Source organism: Corvus hawaiiensis, chromosome 8 (genome assembly GCF_020740725.1).
Source record: "Corvus hawaiiensis isolate bCorHaw1 chromosome 8, bCorHaw1.pri.cur, whole genome shotgun sequence".
NCBI classification, from domain to species: domain Eukaryota; kingdom Metazoa; phylum Chordata; class Aves; order Passeriformes; family Corvidae; genus Corvus; species Corvus hawaiiensis.
Genome location: NC_063220.1, coordinates 21,705,988 through 21,730,720, shown reverse-complemented (window position 1 = coordinate 21,730,720; position 24,733 = coordinate 21,705,988). Strand labels below are relative to the sequence as shown.

The window sequence follows — 24,733 nt, the reverse complement described above, 5'->3', positions numbered from 1 at the left end:
CCCTCTAAAATATGATTTGACTCTTGCTTCCACATTTCATTTTGTGGAAATATGTCTTCTCCATTGTACATTACAAGCATTTCTACAAAAAAACCTTTTTTGTTGTCCCTCATATGTGCAGACCTTTCTCTTTTTCTGACCCTGCTGAGATACTCTGTACACATAATGTCTGCTTTGGGCAGTCAACAGGGCCAATGTCCAGCTTTCTGATTCTCACGACGTTCTTCAACTATTGTTCAGCTCTGCAGAGTGCCACACACTCTCCTTCTGCTCTGCTGCAAGACAACATTGAAAAAACACCAAGATTCCCTTTCGTACCTTACCAGCCAAATTCCTCCTTCACGGCTGCACTTCCCATCTTTCCTTTCTGTTAACACACTAGAAAAAAAAAATTCTAACTCTGCTCTTCACAGCTTAACTTCAATTCTGGTTAATTCTTTGTAAACTTCTAAAATCTTCACTTCATTTATAGTTGATGCTGCTTTAAATTTTAGTTCCAAACCCCACGATTTAAGCTTCATTTTCTTCCCAGTTTTCTTCATAATTCAGAACTTCTTCCTATTGCCTCTTCCTGTGATTACCATCTCAATTTTTTTACACATGACAAATACAGTATTTCTAAGACTTTTTTCTTTTTTTCTTAAAGAAATTGGCTTATCCTGCTCAGATACAGAGAGACAGCATTTCTTGAGTAGATGATGCTACCTTTGCAGGTACAAAGGCAGTATCTAAAATACATGAGCACGTGTAGCAGATGATGATGTGCTCATACACCATGAGCAGATGATCACCAGATACCATGTAAGCAAGCATACAACAGGTTCATTTCTCCTTTTTAGACACGTTATCTATTCTAAAGCTTCTCCAGCCATTTTGCCTTTGGGTATTTTTGTTTCAACACAGTGTTGCTTTTCTGATCCTTAAAGAAGACAACTATCTGAAACAAACAATTCCATAACCTTTTCAACCGCTTCCTAAATTCTTCCTTTTTTTAATCCAATGATTTCTTTTTAGTTGCACTTTCCCTATACACTCCTTAGTAATATACTCTTCCCACTCAGAACTCAACTTTTAAAAACACAATTTGCCAGACTTCAGAGGCCATTTGCTCATTTCCAACCATTCTACTCAGACAGTTGTATTTCACTGTAGTCAGGCTTCCAAGGATGTCTTTCTTTAACACATCATTATTTCTCATCAATTTTCAACAGCTGGAGCAAACTCTTTTAGGTTTTATCTGTCATTTTATAGTATACTTTTTCAAGCTTTTCTCATAAGGTTGAGAAATCAGTAAGAGCTGCGTTCTTAGGATTTCTTCCCCACATCTTCTCGCAGAGAATCCACTTTCACTCTGAGTGTGGCTGCCTTGGCACTCTGAACTTATTTATTGGTCCTTTACTTCTCAGTCACCAGACAAGCTTCCTGAATTAGCGTTTACTTTCTCCCATTACTTTCAACAAATTAAAACATATATTTAAGTTTCTCTCTCTAAGGTTACTTACACACTTATTCTCTCCAATAAGCCAATGAATATTGCTGCAAAAACTCTTCCAAAATTTTTAATTTAATTTTTGGTTTACATTTCAACTACTTTTTTCTATACTCACTTTTTTTTTCTTCTGCTAAAGCTTACAGAATAACAGCTTCTTTCAAGACTTCCAGAATTCACTTTCTTTCCTCTCTCTCATCTCTCTTTTTAAAGTCTTTTAGTGATGTTATGTTATTCATGCACAACTGTTTAAGTTTCAGTCGTATTTGAAACAGAAACTAGGAGATGACAAACCTTCTGGAGACAAATACAATTCCAGATGGCAACTGGAACTGAATGAGGCTCCCAACTCTGAGCCAAGATAAAGGAAAAGTTCACTGGCAAAAACTTATCAGTGTAAGAGAGGAGCATTGACACAGAAATACCTACATTCCACTGATTTAAATTTCATCTGTTTCCTTGACTCTATATGGGTTCTGTGTACTTCATAGCATAAATATTGAACAATACCTGGACTGATAGGTTAATGACAGTTAAAGAATGAAACATAGTTTACTAACAAATTAGCTGATGCCACAGAGGTCACTTCAAGGAGAGACGGAAATAAAATCCTGGGCTCTTTGAACACTTCGAAGTTTAGAAACTCTGAGTCTACCAAGCACATTTGCTTCTAAACCTCCCCAATCTAAATGCAGCAACAGAAGCAGAATTCTATGTCTCTGAACTAATAAAGAGTTGCAGAAGTCCATCCAAAAAGTTCACCTCTAATCAGATGTCATGACACAGGCACCACCTTTACACCATCCTCATAGGTCAAGCAACTGATACCTGTTATCTATCAGTGATAACTGATAGATAACTGATGGAAAGTGATTCCAATAACTTGAGCTCCATTGATGAAGAGATTTTTCAAAAGTATCAGAAGCAAAAAAATTGACTTGACCACATGGTTAAACAAGCTCCGAAAGCTGACTGTATTTTAAAAACATAACCATTTCAGAATGACAACACTGTATACACTAAAACACATGCAAATCCTCTTTTTTTAATCCAAAATATTTTCAAGACATTTGGGGGTTCAGAAAATGAAAACTTTAGTAAAGAAGCAACAACTATTTTGTAGAAAGGAGCAGTAATTACTACAATGATTTTTTTCCTTTTTATTGGTTGGGGCAACCTTTACTAGATTATAACTTTATTTCTTCCAAATGTGCATTTAATGCTATCTGGCAGTCAGTTTTAATTATATAGGGAGCCTCAAAGTTAATAAGCTGGGATCATTAACAAGAAGGTTCTAAGTACCATTTGTGTATTTTTTTAATAGAATTTTTACATCTCTCATGATATAAAAACATGCACATAGGTATATGCTTAGAAGTACTGTGACAAAAGGCATATTTTTGTTATAGAGAACCTAATATACCTGAAACCAGATTCATTATTACTGTTGTTCATCATACCCATAGCCAGAAACATTCTCGTATAAAAGGAAGTTTTACATTTCAGTCTTTTATGGACAAACTTTGAAGTTCTTACAGGTTGAATGTGGTTAGAATCACAGAACAATGGAGGCTAGACAGAACCTCTGCAAGTCTCCAGTCCAACTCACCAGTCAAAGCAGGGACAGCCTCAAATTTAGATCTGCCTGATCAAAGGACTCATCCTGGTAAGTTATGAAAATCTCCGAGCACAGAGATTCAACAGCTTCAGTGTTTAACCATTGTCATTGTGACCTTTCTCAGTGTAGGATTCCTAACTGCAGCTAGGGACCTTGTCCTCGCCTCCTCCCCTTCTAGCACACATCTTTGACAAAGCTTTTTACTCCTAGTACACTGCAGCTGTAGCTATAACCTTAGCAGAACACGTGTGAAAAGACGAAAGAGCACAACTTCAAAAAAAGTCACATACAACACTATCAGCATAGTCTGACCAACAGAATCTTAAGAAGCCACTCTGCAGTGCTGAAGATGAAACAGACAATACAGAACAGATTCAAACACAACACTTGAAATTACCAATAATTCTTTGCTAAGGAAGAACAAACCTGGGCCACTTTAACAGAATTTTGAGTGGAACCACCAGCATGATATTCTACTTTGAACTTTTTCACAAGTTCTTCGAACCTGTTAAGAAAAAACAGAGAAGAAAGTTAAACTTTGCAATGTATTTTCCAAAACAAGTCATGAAGATTAGACTACATCACATTATTTGAAAACAAGAAATTCACATACATTCACTGTTAGACATGATGCAAACTGGAAGCATCTATTTAGAGTTTGTCCAAATCCTAATACAAAGTATGACATCAAATTGAATTCTTCACCTTAAAGTTGCAAGTGGAGTAAACCACCGGGGGAAAAAAAATTATCTGGAGCATAAGCTCGGCTGCAATGAACTGCTAGATTGGTAAAATACATGCTTGAAGAAAAATTACATAAATTAAGATATTCAGATACTTATTCCACCTCATTAAATTTTACATTCTGTTTCCAGCTTAAGAGAGAAGATTGAGGAGATCTAGTGCCTAGTTCAAAATTAACCCAAACAATAGTGTTATACTTTAATATTTCATATGAAATAGTATATTTTGACAGGTGAAGAACTTTGATGAACAAATCTAGTAGTATGTGAGAAAATTTGGTAACAGAAAAGGTAAGTGTCTCCAGGTGAACTTTCAAATCCTTCAAGCCATACCACTATGAAAATATAGAATTCTCTGTTAACATTCAGTAGTATATTAGGTTTGAATATTAAAACAAATATTTAAACTTTCAACAGAAGTATCTACCCTCATATTTCAGATCAAAACTTCTGGTTAAGAACCAGTGTCTGGAAGGCACTGTTCATTGTCTAGGAGATATGTTACATCTCTGATCAGAGGATACAACCACTTAAGAAGCAGTCTCCTCTCTACTCACAGGCTATAGAAAAGGGAACTGGAATGAGGGAGTTATGGAGACTGCAGGGAGGCTATGCACAAATGCCTTTAAATTCCAAGCACACTTCAAAATGAGTGGATTAAACAGCAGGATTGGCAACCTCAGAAGATGTTAGACTCAGAAGGAAGTACTCCAGCAAGTCAAAATGTTTACTGTAAAATTTGTTTGCAAATCTGAGGTTCAAAATTACCTCAATGACCCTAATTAATAGCATATATTTGCCTTTAATGCCTACTAACTTTACCTTCAACAAATGAACCTTGCCTAGTTAGAAGTATTCCAATATATTTCATTGTGTTTAGCATCTTTTTAAGGAGTGACACATCTATATTTCAATAACAGTGCAAGATGAGTGCTATCTACCAACCCTACCCTTTCTCTCCTCCTCACAACCCCAATCTTCTTACATTATGTGAACAACAGCTTTCGGGAGAGATTTGTCAAATAATGACTTGTTTGTTTAAAAGGGTTTTATTTTCAATACCATCTTATTAATAAGAGCGTTTTTCTTTCTACGGTACTTTCCATTTAAAGTGTTTGAATAATGAGCTACTTACCCTAGTGAACTACCAATGGGCAGACAATTAGAAAAAAATCAAGAACTAAATTACTATATATGCTTTTCATAGTTATCCACACTACTAATTATCCACCAATTCTGTGTCAAGCAATTGAAACCTTAAATGATAGCAAGTAGCTGAAAGTGGGAAAAAAAATAACAAAACCCAACAGGTCTCTTAACAATTGATTTTCAAGCAAAGACAAACCATCATGAACCAATTAAGTATTTTGGCAATATTTTTTCTTTAATTTAATTACATTTTGCCTTTTCACTCAATTTGAGTATGTACTGTGCAAGTCACATGGTTATTTTTGTATTCTTGTATATCTATAAGCATGCAAGTTGATATTTCAATTCTTTTAGCTAAAGGAACTTCAGAAAGTTTCCATGGCCACTTTATTTAATAGTATACTAAAATTATAAACACTTCAGTTGAGCACCTACATACACAGCTCTTAGTCTAGGTAAGTATGTGTTTAAATAGTTATCTTGCAGTTCAAATGAAGAATAAAATAGTCAATATCTAAATTTGGAGGGAAAAAAATGACAACTGCTATAAAATACCATCTGTATTATAAAAATTTCAAACTGACAGCTATGTAATCTAAGAAATAATCTGAACAAATTATTTTACAATTACTTAATACAGTAAGACAAACGATGGTTACACTATTTCAGATTGAACACAAAAAGACATAACTCCTTTGAATTAAAATGGTGAATTCAACATCTCTAAGTATCTCTTATATAAAACATAACAAGTTCATACAGCTGCAAGAAAAGTAAATGTTGCTGGTCATTTTCCATGACAAATCAGAAGGATAATATAAATTCTGTTGTTTTAATCCACAAGAGCCTGGATTGTATCAAGAATGACCTCAAAATTCAGAATGCTGATAGCTTTTTATCTTAAGCTGAACAGTCAGATGGACATTTTTCCCAATGTCAGCAGATGGCACAGGCAGCGTGGGAACACAGAGTTTGTCACTGTGTGCTGTCTGCCTGACCTGCAAAGAGAAGACTCATTCCAGCACGCCTCAGAAAGACGGTGCTTGCTTTTAGAAAACCCTCCACTTGAAGGAAGGAAGTTCAACCATAGAAACTGCTCCAAGGGTCAGGAATGCTGAACAGAGCTGCTGTGTGTGCTTCAGAACTGAGCTGTTATCACACTTAGGATAATTCAAGAAAATTAGAACCTTAGGAGCACGACTGAATATTATTTTTGCTTCACATTCTGCAGTTGTTGTTTTTTCAGAGTATGTCTAAGGCTGTTCTGTATCTGAGAACCATGACCCTTTTCCTGACCTAGCAACATACCACTACCTTAAATAACAGGATAATAAATCCCACAATCGGTACCATATAAAGGGGGCCCCTATTTTTAGTACCATGAATTTGTCCACCACATTAAAGCGTATTTTAACAAAAGTAAGTTTGCATTTGCAGCAGCATATGTTTTCAGCTGTGATACTGCCGATCACCTCTAGCACTGACCAAAGAGAGTATGTTAATGTTTTGCTCAGACACAGTAAAGCCAATAACACTTCTGTCAGTTGCTTTTTTTCCCTTTTTCAGAAGAGAATATACTCCTAACTAAACTTGTTACTGAAAGGTGAGGTTGTTCAGTAGCCTCACTTTTGACAGAATTAATGGCTATTAAAAAAAAATTTTAAGGTGGTAGTAGAAGAAGCTATTATACAAAAGAACACAAACAAGAATGAGAATATAATCTTTCCACCTTTTTTTTTTTAAACAAAATACACCTCCATGCATTACAGGAGGTGGAGGCTTCTTTTTAGAAGGCATAGATTCTTCTTACATATGCCATACCATTACCTCAAACTGGAGACAGCTGTTAGAATTTCCCCCTAGTAAATATCACTGCTGACAATTTCACCCCCATTTGCCTCTCAGACCATTCACAACCCAAGCATCACTAGCCACTTTCTCTGTGTGCTATTACTAATCTATGTGTAAACCTTACACTATTCCTTCTCATAGCACCTCTTAAAAAGCATGATTTACTGTACTGTAGAGAAAACTGCACTCACTGTAATATCCCCTCAAACACCTGCAAAGATCATCTGTGTCAGCTACCCCTCTGACCAGCTCTTGCCTCTCGCCCCAGCTCTCTCATAGCCCCTTTTCAGTCACTGCAAGCAGAAGCCACTTCTCTGCATTTGCAAGGCCCTGCAAAGTGTTATGCACTGAACACACCATCCTTCATTTGGTACTTTCAGATTTACAACAGCCTCTGGGCACAAAGCTGTCAACAAAAATAGCTTTTCTCTCACTAACCCATGATATCATCCAATGTCCAGTTACTAGAATTTTCTGTGACTATTAGCAAAAGTACTTTAAATCTTCCTTCAAACTATCTTTCACCATAATGTCAAAAAAAAGTCATCAGCAAGGCTGTGTGATTTCCCAAGGATATTCTCCAGCCTAATAACTGGCAATCCTCTCGTGGATCAATACTCGTCTCTCGTAACTTGCTTTATACACAGAATCTGAGGGTTTTGGAGCTGGGACTATCTTCTTGTTACACAGCAACAGATACATTCGTGTATGGCTCACCATGGTTCCAAAATCAAACTGACAAGAAAAATAAGCACATAAAACATTGCCTACAACAAAAGCAGACAACATAAGGCAGTGCAGCTACACTAAGTAAAATTAAAGCAATTCAAGTAATGCCGTTAAGTTTTATGACGTAATTTATATTAAACTACAAAAAAAACCCCCCTTTTTAAAGAGTAAAATGGCCACAGAATACCAGCATTTAACTGTCTTACACAGAGAAGAAAAAACACTCCTGATGCATATGTCAGAAACTACTTATCTGCAAGAAATAGAGAAAAGTAATCTCTTGTTTTTCAGCAGGGTGTGTTGCCCTGGATATCTTTTGATATATCTGTTTATTACCTAAGATGTACTCAATAGCACACATCAGCAGGAGCTACACATAAATAAAATCACCTGTCAAAAGCAGCTAGAGACGAGAGAAAAATAATTTTTGCCCTTTTGAATGCCAGATAACCAGATAATGACAGCCTGAATGTAAGACAAAAATCAGGTTATTCTGTATAACAATAATAAAGTATTTTCAGTGGATTGTATATTTGGTTTGGTGTTACAAAAATCTTCAAGACCACTATGATGGAAACCTCTTAAATAATCAGTAAAATGTTGCAAGCTGCACATAAGTCTATAACTCCTTTTCTTTGAAGGTATGTTGGGGCTGGGGATGCAGCCATTGTTGATACCTCTAGAGAGGGAGGTAAACAAGGATTTGGTATGTTTTTAAGGTACTGGATGAATTTTAATTAGATTTTAATTAAAAATCATAATTAATGGTGATTCTGACACCTTTGCCAGATATTTATTTTTACTGGCAAGAAGCAGTCCTATTAAGACATGGCAATAGCTTTACATGTTCAGCTGTGAGGAGAACCAGACTAAAACGCTGACAGTTAGATGTTTGATCCTTTTAATTGCATTTCTTAAAAATCTACTTAAATCTTCAAATTAAGTAACCTGTGTCCAACTGCCTATGAAATCACTCCATAAATTAAAGAAAAAAGTATATAAGAGAGCGAGCATCATATTTTACAACCTGTTTTAATAATACTAAAAGCTCAGTAAAACTACAAAAACACCACCAAATATTATTTCAATTTTTAAGGAAACCCTCAAGGAATAAACCAACACAAACAACTAAATAATGCCAAACCTGCATCCTGATTGTTTTGCAGGGCATGGCAGAAGTAGTTATGCATACATCTGGACAAGCCTGTCATCTGTCACATTCTCAGTTTCATCACAGGCTGGGCCAATGCCAGAACAATGCAGGCAGCCACACCGCCAGGCAGATGGGGCACATGTTGTTGAAAGACAACCTTCCCTGGTCAATGTTAGCAGGCAAGCTGAAGCCCTCCTAATTTCATCCTAAGTAAAATCTAATTTACATTTAAGGAAAAGGTCTAGTCTTGAGAATCAAACATGATAATTAAATCAGAGAGTATCATTTTTAAGCAGAAGTAGAAGGGAGAATATTTTAGAGCAAATTCTGTGCGTAAAAAGAAAAGCAATTCATATTTTTTAACTCTGAAGAGTGTACCTAATTTCTCTACCTAAATTTACAACTCAGTGTTCAAAGTTCAAACTCTAAAAAGGATAGTTATATATATTAACAATTTCATCCCTACTCTTTGAGATGTAACGAATTAAGATTGAGATACAGATAGAATTGGTTGCTCTTACTTAAAATTGAACTGAAAGAGCAAAAATCCCTTTTTGAAATGAGGTACAATCACAGAGGTACATGAGAAAACTTTATAACAGCTGCTTGGCAATGACTGACTTTATGCAGAGCTAGTTCTTCTTATTAGCTTGGCACAGAATTAAAGAGCTTGGGAATGGGTAGGGGAGTAAAGGGGGAGAACGAAGCATGCTAAGAAGGAAGTATTGCAGACAGGTTAGCACCACGGACATACAACACAACAGAAAGCTAAACTTGTTAGGAATATGACTGCCACAATTGAATAGACCAGATCATCGTATTTTTCTCCTTTATTTACTAAAGTTCACAGAACGGTGACTCTTCATGGAAGCATTTGCTGCTGCAAACTAGAATTTCACATGAAGTATTTTCCTAATCACCTCATCCAAACAAACACCAAATGAAAAAAGCCAGTAATTCCAACCAGGTTAGGATTATGAGTACCAAATGTTAATATATGAAAGAAGAAAAAAATTCATAGGCAAATTGCAAGATTCATAGCTTTGAAATATTTTACCACAAATGTTAGCGAGGTTGAAAAAAATGCACTTAAATGTCAGTTTGATAAAAGCCAAAAGAACATTTTCCACATGTGTTTGCATTTAGGCATATTGAAACAAGATGGAAGAAGTAACAGTCATTCATATGTAAGGTTAAAACATCAGCCCTTAAGATCATGATTTAAAGAAATTTCTCCAAGTTTTTTTTCAGCAGGGGCAAATTTATGCAAGTGTTCTTGAAAAGCCCCCCTCTTTCCAGATTACCTGGCTATCTTCCTCCACATTATCTCAAAAATATACATGATTACACTCAGAAGTATCAGCCACAAGGCAAGTTTTTCTGTTGATATTCTACAATCGTGTAGGAAAATGAAAACAGACAAACAAACAAACGCCACAACCCCCCCACCGTATACCACTAGATTATTAAAAGATCACATTTCTGATTCTGTCTCTAAACACTACAAATACATACACTAGAGATCCACAGAGCACCTTCTCAAACCTTAAAATGTGTGTATAATATATAATTACTATGACATCCCTCCATCTATTAAATTTCTATTAAAAATACTTTAAGAAGTTTCATATAAGGACAGTAATCAGGAACACTATTACAAAGAATTTCTATCAGTTCAGTAATTCACTACAACTGCATGCTTTCCTCCCACTGTCTTTTTGAAAGAAGATCTTCCAAAACAACAGCTAACACTTAAATATTTTGTAGATACATCTAGGGATTTTCATCATAGCATTTGTTGCAAGACACTGTAGGCAGAAACAACTCTCTGCCCTTCTGCATAGCCAATAAGGATCAAAAGACATTGCAGGCAGGGAAAAGAATGTAGCATTTACCTTCTTCATCCTTGGATGCACCAAAGTCTGCTCTGGAGCACTAAGGAACAAGGTCATTTCCTTTGTTATTTCTCAGCAGCATTACAGCATTTTACAACATTTACACTTGCTCCTGATGTTCCCAGTATACATCTGGCAGCTTGTGTACAAGAATACTACTTCTAAAAAAACGGTCATTTTCTGTTTGCTTCTGGGAAGTAGCATGGGAAGAATATGTGCTTTATGAGACCTACCAGTAAATTTCTCATGACCAAATCTACTTGCTAACTAAACAGTGAAAGGGCAAGTTGTTTATCATATTACAATGTAGTGAACTTAATCCTTTTAACATCAGTATCTTTGATCTACAACAAACATGCAGGAACAAAAATAACACTAACTGATTTCAAAAGTAAGACTAGATTTACAAAATTAAAAGCAAATTAGAGACCATAATCCTAACTATGGAACAAATAAAAGAGACTGCAAGAGATGTTTCCTACTTGGCACAGTAGAGATCAGGTGTTAACTGTCAATAAACCTTTAGTGAATACTAATTGAAACTGCTGTTTCACAAGCATCAACTTACTCCAGCTCACATCAAAGTGAAAATTTGTTTAACTTAATAAAATATTTGCCAAGAATATTTTAATATTAAGAGTATTTAGTCATCAAGAGACCTTAGACCATATCTTTGCTACAATTTGCATTATCTAAAGCTGTAGTACAAATCATATTAAACTGTTAAGAACTGACAACTCCCCCCCCCCCCCCCCCCCAAAAATCCATAGGCCCACTCACACACGGCAGACAGAAATGTTGTATGTTTTACTACAAAAATTTGATAGTTTGTACTTTTATTTGTAAATACATAAAAATTGTAAAAAATGTGTTAGGTGCAAAGTTTGGGTTCTGATTCAGAGCCAATAAGATACTAGAAAGTTTTGCAGAGCTGTTTCAAAACCAAATTATAAACTGTTTCCATGCACCACTCGGATCAAGACACATTTAATCTAAGTAATATTCTCTATTAACACGAAGTCCAAAATAATGGTGACAGTTGTTAACCACAATCTAAACCAATTTTTTTTGCATTACAAAAACGCGAATGGTTCATGTCAATGCAACTGCACTGCTAAAACACCTCTATTTCTTCAACCCTTGTGCTATTTTAAATTCTTTAAATTAGTAGCCAGTTGGCACATCTAAACAAGGAAAACATTAAAAATAGATCAGGAGATAAAAGTAGACCAAGAAGACAGTAAGCATCCACTCTATGCTCCTATTAACATGCAGTGAACTGTAATAATTTTCCTCATGACAAATAATGAGTGCAGAAAACCCTGCTCTGAGCACAACCATCGGTAAATGCCAAGAGATTTTTCCTGTTTAGTTATCTTCCCTGTTTCTCAGTACAGCCCTGTCTTCAATATACATTTAGACAGTCACCTACTGATAGTTGGAAAAAACTTCCATGCTACTGCAGTAAACTGACTCTGATACTTACACAAGTTTTTTTATAGGTTTTTCAAGTGTTTTGACCGCAACACTGCTGTTGACAATGTAGGTATTTGACAAATTTCTAAAATGTAAAATAATTTATCTTGACTAACCCAGTCCAAGCCTTGTGGGTTAATGAGGAGCAGCACACACTGGTAATATCAGGATCATTACACTGGATTGGTTTAAAGCACTTTGTAGAGTGACCACAGCAATATGAAAAGAGGAGTTAAACAATATACACTGAAGGGTCAACACCTGCTAATAATGCAAAAATATTTATCTCAATAAGGTAAGATAAAGTATTCTCTTTTCTCTCAGTACTCCATTTACAAATCAAGAGGAAACCCAAACAGCTAAACAATCAATGGAGAGTAAAAATTATTAGCTCTAAAGGAAACATCCTTTTGCCACCCAAAAAGAGAGGAGTCTTCAGACGTATAAAATGCTTTACAAGAGGAAGATGTGTAAACAAAACAAAATAACCGAACAGATGGTAAGTGGCATTAGAAGTACCAAAGGTGACAAAAAGACATGATACTCAAGCTATTCTTAAAATCATCTCCCTTCTAGAATAGGGCTTGGGAGTCTTTTTTATCCTGTCTTTCAACAGTTCACCCTAAATATTTGCTTTTTTTAAAACAAATGAATCATCTACACTACTAAAGTCTGGAATTTCAGTAATACAAAAACAAAGCAGTCAGATCAACAGCTCTGATTAGTTACTCTTACATTAGGATTTTTACTTGAGTGGTGATATTTTCATCTCCAAAACAAAGACTCCCATGCTATATCAACATGAAACCTTCAAACCTTGAGGGAAGAGGTTGAAGGAGAAACTACAAATTGCACACAGAAAATTTTTAAAAAATTAAATATAGTCTTCAGTGGGGAGCAAAGCAAAGATACTGCTTAATCTTAAAAATAATACATAAAATTAATGAATTTGGGGTTCTCTCAAAAGCATAAGCATTATATAGCACTCCTCTACTTAGGAATCTTTTCAAGAGATTCCTCTAGAACTAGGTAATACATCCAAATTTTAGAAAGTGTATGATGTTCTGAATTAGGAAGCAACTATATTTTCCTCTCTATCTCTAAAAGGTGACTGTTTCAATTAACCTTCTTCCTCAAAAATATTTCCCTATTATACCTACCAGGCTCTTCGTAAATTTCCAGTTTTTGAGATTTTCACATACATGATAATACAATAATAATAATAATAATGAGTGCATGTTTATTCTTACAGGGAAATTAGTCTCCATTTCAACGTATTTTCTAGCTGAAGTTTTAGTTACTTGACAGAGTATCTCCTGCAGAGATTAGCCTATTATTATTTGCTACAGACCCTCTCCGAAAGCAAGCCCATTTTCTCCAGATGACTCATTAACAAGCACGACAGAATGAAGTGTTCCAGCCTGAAATGCCAGCAGCTAAAAATAACTCATCCCACAGCCTATGACAATTCAGTCCATCTCTTCACTCCATAGCCACAATCTCAGAGGGTCACCTTTTGGTGGGGGTGGGGGGAAATTAGCATATGCAGTGAACTGGGAAGGGCAGGGCAAGGCAGAGGGGCACCGACCTAACAGAACAAGAAAAAAAATCACAAGTTACAGAAAAGCTACAAGGGTACTGCATAAATCATTTGAAAAATCAATGTTCCAAGCATTAAAAAAGCTAATTTCACAGCAGAACAACAATTCACAGACCGAAAGGAAAAACACAAACATTTGACACAAATAAGACAACACTGAATTTTCCTCTGAAAAAAGTAATTTTGACTTCCCCTGTCTGTGTGCACCCTGCCACTACAACACTAACAAGATGTGTTTGGTGACACCCTGTGTTACTCTTCATGCTCTTATTAGGAAGCTTATGGTCAGCTGCTAAGTTGCACAGAATCCCACCAGCTCTTTTGCTGAACAGTATTTCTGAAAAGACAGCATTTTGTCACAGGAGATGTGCATTAAAAAATTTTCCTCCACTCCCAAAAAGGCTGCAATGAAGGAGGAAGAAACTTACCTTCTTACCCTTAGGCCTGCAAAAAAATTAATATATCTCTTTATGAAATACAGAAATACATTATCGACCGTGAAATCATAGACTAGCTGAGGTAGGAAAAAACCTTTAAAGGTCAACTAGTTCAAGCCCCCTGCAATAAGCAGGGACATCTTTAACTAGATCAGGTTGCTCAGAGCCCTGTCCAACCTCACCTTGAATGGATCTAAGGATGTGGTCCTTCTCTTGACCCCTTCCAACAGGTCCATTTCTTTCCTGGGCTGAGGACCCCAGAACTGGATGCAGCACTCCAGGTGAGGTCTCAGAAGGGCAGCGAATCAGAGCACAATCCCGTCCCTTGACCTGCTGGCCACGTTGCTTTTGATGCAGCCCAGGATGCTGCTGGCTTCCTGGGCTGTGTGCCCACCATGGCTGGCTCACGTTCAGTGTTCTATCTGCTCATGACCCCAAGCCATCCTTGGCAGGGCTGCTCTCAGCCTCTTCATGCCCCAGCCTGTATAGATACCAGGGCTTGCCCTGATCCAGGTGCAGGACCTTGCTTGCATTGGGTCTTGCTGAACCTCATGAGGCTCACATGGGCCCACTTCTGGACACACAAAATCCCACACGGGAACTCAAGAGCTACGCACCAGCGAAAGTTAATTTCTTTGTCTGGAAAGCTGCTGAAACAAAACACCTGTGCATAACTACCTGGTAATTAACTGTCTCACAGTTAGCACTGATTTGATAATAACGTTTCCTTCACAAATCAATTCTTAAGGAAAGATTGAAAAAATCTGAGTTTAATTGAGAAAAGAAATGTCTAGAAACAGTATCTACAGCTGAATAATGACTCTTCAACACAAATATGTGTAATGCTTCCTATACTTCACAGTCCTCCCGTCGAGTCTCAAAGACTAGTAATTAAGCCTTTGAAATTACTAGATGTGACCGTAACAATGTTATTACATAAAATCAAGCAGAGGAACATGATTCACTTCTGCAGTTTTAAGCAGACTTGGTCACCATTGCACACTGCTTTATTATAGAATACTTGGGTGTATTACACTAATGTTAGTGTGGCTGAACTGCTTGCAAAAACACATTTGCCCTTATGTCCAAGGCTGGCCGGTGTTTGCCACGTACAGCAATAGTACCCAATTCAAACACATTTCAAATATAGTTTTTGGTGGGCTTGTGAGATAATCCACAGAGAGCATTATTGAGTAGAGAGCTTAAAGACAGTTTCACTATCTACAGATGGTGGGTGACTCCCCTGTAACCTTGAATATGCTACTCTGTTCACAGGCAAAGTCTTTTTCCAGCAGAAACTTCTGACTTAGTTGTGGCAATGTCTTGAATGGTCCAAAACTATTTCCCTCTCCAAAGTTTATTAATTAATTCTGTAAAAATAGTAAAAATATAAAAGCCTCCCTACAAATGTTTTCTGACATTAGAGAATACAAAAAAAAGGACACTGAAAAAACAAATATATTTATCCTAACTAGCCAAGAATGACTGAAGATTTTCTACAACAGAGTCATTATTTGTATCACAACTATATACAAGTCAGTAGCAATGGAAAGATCAAAAACCAAGCCGAACTGACGTAATTTACAACATTATGCCATGTAATCCTTGAAGTACAAAATTTCAACCAAGGTGAATTAAAGCCAACAATTAAACCAATTTTAAATTTTATTCAAATCCTTAAAAATCTAGGCTTTTAAAAATATGTTCTTAACAGGTTATAATAAAAGTCACAGTGAAATAATAAATTCAAAACCAGAGTCTTAAGTTTTAATAAGTAGTTTGATATCACGGTGAACTCTAATTTGTTTGCTTGAACAGGGTCTTTTCCTAGCGAGTAGAAACAAAGCAGCTTTGAATCACAAACAACGCCCTGCAGTCAGTGAAACTCATGAGGTATTAATTTACAGTTTCATCTGTGATCAGTTAAACTGAATGTGAAATCTTAAACATCTTTTAAAAAAACACCACAAATAGCTCAATAAGATATTTTTTCAACAGTGCTTTAACAAAAACCATACATTATTAACTACTATTGTCAAAACAGAGCCAAATGCAAGTTGTGTTTAAAGCCTGCATTCTAGTAACAAAACAACAGTGAAATATGCTATCCTTCAATAATATCTAAGAAGTTGATACAGAGGTAGCCAATTCAGTCTTCAAAAATCACTTCACTGACTTTTAACTCACACGATAATAACAATAAAAGCGAAAGTAATACCAAAAATTAAAAAACCCCAATTACCAGAAAGAGCTATGTGTACGTGCATATATATATAAAACCTACTGTATGTATGTGTGCATATATTTAGATCACAAGTCAAACACTTGGAAAACAAAAAAGAATCATGTGTGAAAATTAGAACAGTTATACAGAAGACCAGAAATCAGTCTTCCAGGAAATTCTTCATTTCTGCTGTACAGGAACTCTGTACACTTTTCATTCTCTCTCTTTTCATTCATATTCACATATCCCATCTTCCACAGTGCATGATGCTCTATGCACAAGGACATCCTGTCATTTCAGAATCACCTTCCATTTCAAATTGTGCTCCAAACAGTTCTACATAAAAAATAGTGTATGATCATATTGTCAAGACCACTGGCATGCAGATACCCACTTGTTATCAAGACTAAAGAATTTAAGACAATCGTACCACTGACAGCTACTGCCACCTTAGTGGAGAAGGCAATAACTACCTGTATAAATGTGGATGGACAGTTTTAATGTAAAACAAGGCAAATTACTTTAAATCACCTTCAGAGGTAATGAGTAGGCACATCCACACTAAAAATACTCCCAAAAGTAAACCCTTGTGTCTCATATACAACTATCACATTGTTATTGGAACGGATACTAACCATGTATTTATTAACTTAACTTGTAGAAAGAACAAGTATATCCACAAAATGAAAATTTAAGATATCGCCAGACAAAGACACATCCTGAACACATGAAGTATTTAATATTCAGAGAGGTTTCAAAGACCTTTTCTTACCACCTTTTTTCAGTTTTAGATCCTACAACAGAGAAATCAAACTTGGCTGGCAAAGATTATTAAGCTAAATCAAGTCTTAGTAAATTGAAGAGCTCTAAAAGGCTGACCCAAAAATCTCCTGGAAAAAATGAACTGAAGCTGCTGCTCATCTGAACACATGATTATTTTAATATGCTTTAAACTTTTAGGACAGGAATACAACAGCAATGGCAATAACAATCAAGGCATCACATACAAACCTCAAATTACGTTTTTAGAAGACAAATGACTGTATTTTCCCAAGCCCTTATTGCAAGCCATCTGGATTTAGGAATTTAATATATGCATGTTATCAGCAGAAATCTTGAACATGGACAAACCAAGAGTTTATTATAGCAAAAGAAAATAAGTCCTGGTCATGATTTTTTTTGTTCCTGAACAGGCAGAATCACAAAAAAGTATTTTTTCAAATCCCTTTCTCTGCAAACATGCAGGTTATCCATAACAGCAGGCCTGAGGATAGCAACCATTATCCATGTGTTCTTTTATTCCTGTTTTCGAGTAATGGTTTCCAAAATATTTTTCCCAACCTAATTGTCTTCCTGCTTTTTTCTCCAGCAAAGATACCTGAGAACTTATCATACTGTCCTCTGAGCCTCTGAGTAAGAAAATTTAACTTTATTTATTACTCAATTTAATTTCTACCTAGTATTTTATTTTATGAAATACCTGTTCAACTCCCTTATTTCCCTTCAACTGTTTCTGAGAGGCACAGAGGTTTTTAAGTGACCTCATCTGCAGACCTTGTTTTGTTGGCTGGGCTGTCGCTTCTATTTGGAAAAATTTTCTATTTGGTTAATGTCTTTATGAGGGAGCCCTTTCGGAAACCATATTAGCTCTGCGTGAACTCTACTTTTCAAGATAACTGCACCCTGCAACTCAAACTTTTAGAGAGTCTCCAGTTGGCAGATTTTAGTCATTCCTAGGCCCTGCACAAGGAGAGAGAAAAGAGAGTGTGCAGACTGCTCTTTGCACACGTGTCTGTCTCACTGGTAAGGGGAGCAGATAGGTTAAACTTCTATGAAGAGTTATATATGGGTAAAGCCTTTAAAAGTCTGAGCAGAATTTACACATTTAATTTATAACTAATCATTTAAATAACATTAGAAGTGAGGGAACTGCCTGTATTAGATAATTAGGTATAACATTCAGAACAAGCACCATGATCTGCTTAAATCTATTACATTATCAGTGGTTTCAGCTACTAACAATAATCTGTTCACAAAGAACTAGTTTCAGTTAGACTTCCCTTAGGAAAAATTAAATCTTCTGCAACACATTATTGATAAGAAAGTATTTATGTACACTGTTTGGCCTAGTGACTTCCTTTATTTCTCCCTACATGAATGCACCAATTTTTTGGTTAATACAGTAAATCTGTTGTATTAAATCTGAACCTGATTAATGATGCACTGTATCAAGCTAAGTAGAATTCAATTAGTGTATAATTGATTAGTGTGTAATTGGAGCAGAGCTCTAGATTTACCAACATTAATTAGGATGGCTTATTACAGATAATTTATGTTATCATAATATAAAACAGAAAGTAGAAGTACTTGGTTTATCCAGAAAGCTTAAGATCAGGTGGACATCCTCACAGATTAGAGAGCGTACAAACTAACGCCTGCAGAGTTCTTCAAGACACGTAAATCATAACAAGCTAAGTCTTTTAAAGAAAGTTTAATTGCTGATTAACCTATTACCCTGGATTTCCTAAGCAATTAGACTGTTCATACTAATTTACTATAATAGACCATTCTAACAGAAGAGGGTACATCTACAAAACTGCTACAATTAAACATCAAATCCTTTCAGTCAGTACACAGTATTGCCAGACTGAGAACAGAAGGATGATTATCACTCTCAAAAATTAAAAACAAACCAAAACCTTCCCAAAAAAACCCAAAACACCTTTAAGGTTAAAGTGTACAAAGCATATGCATTTATTAAAGCAGCAGAGGGAAATAAGCAGAAACAACTCAGCTACCAGACCTCATCCCTATTTGCTTAAAACTCCATTGGATGGTAACTCCAGTCTAGACAGAGAGAAGAACTGCACATTCCCCTGAGTACACTGCCACAGTAATTATGTTCATTATCTTGCATGCTAACAACAAAGATATAATAATCTACCAGTGAATAATTCATACATTGTTAGGTCCCCCTATGATGTTCATTACTGATGGCACTACTCACAATGCAAGTTAGAATGCAATTTTTTTAAAGATGCATTTACTATATAAACAAAATCTTGAAGTAATTTTTACCTTCTTGGCCGTTAACAAATTTAGCAACCAGTAGAAATACAAGGGTTTTAAAATAATTTTCACATGTACTTAAATGAATACCAAGCAAGAAAAGTGAAACAGCCAGTGAGCAAGTTCACAGATAAAAGTAAAAATAATACTTTAAGAGGTAAGACCTTAACACTTTTTATTGTAAGTTAACAACAAAAGAACAGTCAAAAAGCTGTAAGAACAGTCATTGGTCCTCTCCATCCCCTCTCCCAATGCTTGCTTCATTCACTACCAAAATTAAAACATCTTTCCACTATTTTTATCTAAATACTCGCCATCTTTCTCAAAGAATCTTAAACAAACATTAAATTTAAGCACACACATTAACCTAACTGACCTACTTGCCTATTATAATCAATAATTACAGCATTTGTTCATTACTGGGACTAAATTCAATCTCTATATCTACTATTTTGCCTCCCATTTTCACTTGCTTTATAAATTTCTTTCATTATATCTGCTGAACTTTGCTTGGAAAAGTCAAAATAAGTGCCTCTTGATCTTTTTCAAAAACTGTTTCAGGTTTAGAACTGCCATAACTTGTCTAACAACCCACACATATTACTGAATCCCCTGAATCAATGTACTTAACTTCAATAACCTGAACACAATAAGGTACAAAATGCCCTTCTTCGAAGATTCCCCGCCCCGGCTGTCAAATTCTGTACTGGTCCCTCCTAAATATTTTTATAGGCTAACAGGTAATCTAATTATACACATTATTTACTCATGCAGCTTAGCACCAGTGCTGCTCTCTGCATATGCAAGGTGTTAAGACCATAGTGAAACTCAACAGGAATAACCACATTTGATCATAATGTTCTGATTTAGTTTTTTACACACTTATGAGAACTTTCAGCAAATCCATTCACACTGAACAATCAAAAAATCAGGTTTTTGTGTAAGATAATAATGAATTAGCCTATGTCAAAAACATGACTTTGGCAAAATCGAACACCAGAATGATGAAACTGATATGAAGCTAATTGAAAGCAAGCGCATCACCAGTACCCTTCAGGATCAAGAAAATAGTTAGCAGAAATAGTTGGTTCTCAGGCTCCCCTTGCACATTTCCAAAACCATTAACAGAGGATGCCAGGTAGCCCAGCCCTAGGAAAACTCTGGCTTCAGTAAGGCACAGCACTAACTACGGCTTGAGCCCTCTGTAACAAAGGGCACCTTCTCAAACCCGGGTCTATGCTTGGCAGCATTAAGAATCTAAGACAAATAAGAGAAAGCTCAATACCAAGACATTCAAATTCAGTTGCACAAAAAAACATTTAAAGTTTAAGAGAACCCTGTGGATCAGAGGTCACAACTTACAGGCATGAATGAATGAATATGCTTGTCATTAATTAATTAATCCAAGGTAACAGAATTAACTGTCTCAAGTGGTTAAAATTTTTCTATAATATTAGAGTATTTGCCAAAGTCACCTACATTTGGTAATCTGCTATTTAGGTTGCTTGAAGACTGCAAGTTTGTGCAATTTCACTGTGTTTGATTCAAACACAAACAGTGTATATTTCCACGTGGCCTAACTGCATTTGCTGGCTCCACAAACTACGCACAGGATTAACATCTTATTACCAGAATATTGCCACCAGGTGTAATGGTTTAGAAACAAAAAGAGAGTTCAAATTTTACTTTCACACACTTCCCCCAACTGTTGCTTCTTGGGGTAATTTCAGTATCTGACACCTTTTCAAACTTTCCAGTATACTTAACTTCCTAATTTTCCTAATCAACATCTTACGAATCTAATATGCTACCATATCATTCTCACTTATTACAACTGGAAAAGCCTTTTATTTTGAAGGTTTTATTAAACAGACGTAATGCTTGCCAACCACATCTTCAAAGCATACTAAAAAAGGAAAGAAATGCAATTGTTAAAAATGTGATGGTATGTGGAAACACAATTTAACAAGAACTATGGAAATATTCAGGTATGTTTGATTTTTAATAGGTTACAATGAAATTATTCCCTGAACAAACTGTGATAGCCCTTTTATTTCTTTCCCAGCATTACTGTCACTCCATTATCTACTTTATTATACAAGTACTCATGCTCCAGTTGGTCTCTAAATAAATCATCCTCATGTAAGTAAGAGAAACTAGTTCCATTCTTAAATTATGAAATTTAGATCAATTTTCTGGCACTTTAAATCAATGTAACTAATGGTCCAATTTCAAATCAATTTGATGCATGTAATTTACAATAAGCATGCACATCCTTCCTCTGAAAGGCTAACAAATGAATTTTACAACGACCACACCATGACCATGATAGGAATTCTAACAAGTTAAGAACACTCAGCTATAAAGTTTAAGAAAAAAACCCCAAACAAACCAACAAGACACATGCCTCTACCTCCCAACCTTTGAAATTTAACACACAGGCAGCACATAAAAGGTCAAAGTGCTGCTCTTCACCACAGTGATCCAAATGTACTGTCTGTACTATCAAGCTTCTCTCATCCACAGAAGTAGGTCATTTTCTTCATGCCTGGTCTACCGACAATTTGAGACACATTGGTACTTTTTCCAGAAGTTTAAGAATAGAACTGTTTTATCTCTCACTCACCAGTGATACAGTAACAATACTCACCAGAAGTTCCAGCTGATAACTCAAAATCTGGTAGACATATAAAAAACCCAAAACCATTACAGGCTGAGGAATAGTCATCAAAAAAACTCAAATCCTATACTTTAGAGAATCAGGCCTCAGTCTAGATGCTCAAGTCTAACTTCGAAACAGAAGTAACAAAACCAATCCCAAAGAAAGAGCTTAGTAGTCTGTCAGTTCAAGAAAACTGAAGATGATTTAACAGGCTTCAAAGCAAATAACAAGAAAATGAAATTAAAAAGTAAATCTCAGAGAGGACAATAGATGCATCATCTAATAACTTCCTCCTCCCTTCTGTCAAAACTCACACCACTTTCTCGCATGTGTGTCAAGAGTCAGAGGGTGGCAACTCCTGAACAATGCTGCTTATTTCACTCACAACTTGGGTGGTACAAACACACAACTATTCCTTTTCTTTCTTTTGCTACTCCCAACAATTTTTTCCATGTTCTATTGCTATTTATCTGTGAATTTTCTTTTACCTAATTGACTTTTCAAGCAGCAATTACTCTAAGTATTGCAAATGAAATTAAAAATATAAATGATACCAAAAAATCCTGCAGTGATATTAAAGTCTCTATTAAAACAGTTTGTGCTAAGCCTAAATGTAGAACTTAACTTGAACTGTAAAAGAGGAACAACCAACTATTACTACTCCAGATCCAGCTCATGAAGGGCAAACTTTTAGTAAAATCCTAACTGTATGAAAGCATCCCTAAGCTAACAAACAAGCATTTATAACAGCCAGTACACGCATTCCAGTCCAGTCTTGATTTCTGTCTTTCCTTTAAATACAAGGTTGGTGGTTATTCTTTTCCAAGAACAGTGTGAACTCTTCACCATGTTTTCACTTATTTATTCTTCAAATAAGATAAAAGCTTCCAATGCATTAAAAGCTATGAGCTCAGCAGCAGCAGCCCCACATTTGAAAGGTTTAACAACGCCAACATAAGCATGCAGATAGCTCGTGGACAGTAGTGCATTGCCGTAAGAAGTCCTAGGTCTAAAACTCATTTCAATGAGTTGGAGCCAGACAATTAGCTGGCTTTAGGAATAGGCATGCACTGTACGAGCATTTCAGGGCAGCTGTCAGACTATCTCTTGCCTGCTCTCAGACTATCTCTTGCCTGCTCTCAGAGCCCAACTTCACAGCAGCTGAGGCAGATAAGGCATGCTCCTGGAACATTCTTTCTTTTTTGTTTTGTCCAAAAAGAATTCAGTTTATATGATCACAGATCACTCTACAATGGGAAGTCAAGTGAAATAGGTGGGGACAGATGAAAAGTTCAATACAGAAGAAGAGGAAATCCAAACTAGACACTAACATCAAGATACCTACAGAACACTTTAGTTCAATCTATCCGGACAGCATCCAGATTAGCTAAAGGTCTTTTCCTCAAAGGATAATTCCCTGCTGTCTTTTCAGGATTACACATAACATCCATCTTCCTAACTGGTATTCCTATACATAATTCCAGTGAGTCAGCCTAATTAAGCGTCCTTCATTTATGTATTAACACTGACTTAGATAACCTACAGTCTACTTAAACTAACAAACAAACAAAAGTGGCATTCCAGGTCTGATTTCCAGAGCTGTAGTAACCTATAGGTAGCATTATACATCAGAAAATCGCAATACTTCCTCTCATCTCCCCAAAACAGCTATAATCTCACCTTTCCACTACAAAACACACAGAGGAGGTAAGGTTATAGCAGAGTATCTGCCCCCGAGGCATGGTACTTGGAGCACATGACTTCCACTGTATTAGCACCAGAAAGGATTAGGCTAACACTACTTTGCATCCTTGAAGACCAAGCCTATACTGCCTCATTCCAAACCCACACTTGCACATGAAAGAGCAGGAAGAATAAGCAAGTCCGAATGAATTATTCTTTTTGCTAAGAGGAATTGAAACATCAAGCACAATTTGGAAAGCAGTAAACATACACCTTGGCTAACAGAAATTTGCATATCAGCATATAATACACTAAATACACTAATTTTAGATTGTTTAGATACACATGTAATACTTGCAAACAATTCTTCAAGATAAACACCAGTTGAAGTCTGCACTTAATTCAATCAAATGTTCTTCATTAGGATCAAAGTTCATCCAATTCAACTAAGTTGTTTTAAATAACGCCAAGTACTCCGAGACAAGTCATGATGTAATATGAGAAATTTCCCTACTCTGTTCCCTCTCATTGCATCTTTGGGGGTTTAATGCAAAATTTAACATCTGCATATGCCCTCTCTTTCCTCAGTTTATTAAGGACTTAACAAGGAAAAATAATTTGTTTCGTAATTTTTGAGGTACTGCTTGCAGGATTTTCATTCCTTCATCCAACCAGCTTACCAATTTCAGCATGCTTCATCTTACATCAGTTTGCATGCCTTAAACTTCCAGATTGGTTTGATCTTGGTTAGCTTCTCTTTTATATTAAAAACCACTCTCCAAAAGTCTGCATTTTCTCCCTATCAAGGCTGTTGTCAAGTCTGGGACAACATCTCTAATGCTGAAGTTTTTAAGACAGAGGAGGCAAGCTGTTCCTGGGAGAATGCCAAGATTTCCACTCTCCTCTTTTACTTGTGCATGTTTCTCCCCACAGTGAAAGACAGAGCTCCCCCAGA

General features: G+C 36.1%; 1 protein-coding gene across 2 annotated transcripts in view; it reads right to left on the bottom strand.

Moving 5' to 3' along the window:
* ADK (adenosine kinase) overlaps positions 1-24,733 on the bottom strand; it is a 274,629-nt gene that overhangs the window by 200,274 nt on the left and 49,622 nt on the right. For both annotated transcript variants that reach the window (XM_048311027.1, XM_048311028.1), the window contains exon 4: positions 3,534-3,612. In XM_048311027.1, the coding sequence (XP_048166984.1) occupies positions 3,534-3,612 (79 nt within the window). The remainder of the gene's footprint in view (positions 1-3,533; positions 3,613-24,733) is intronic.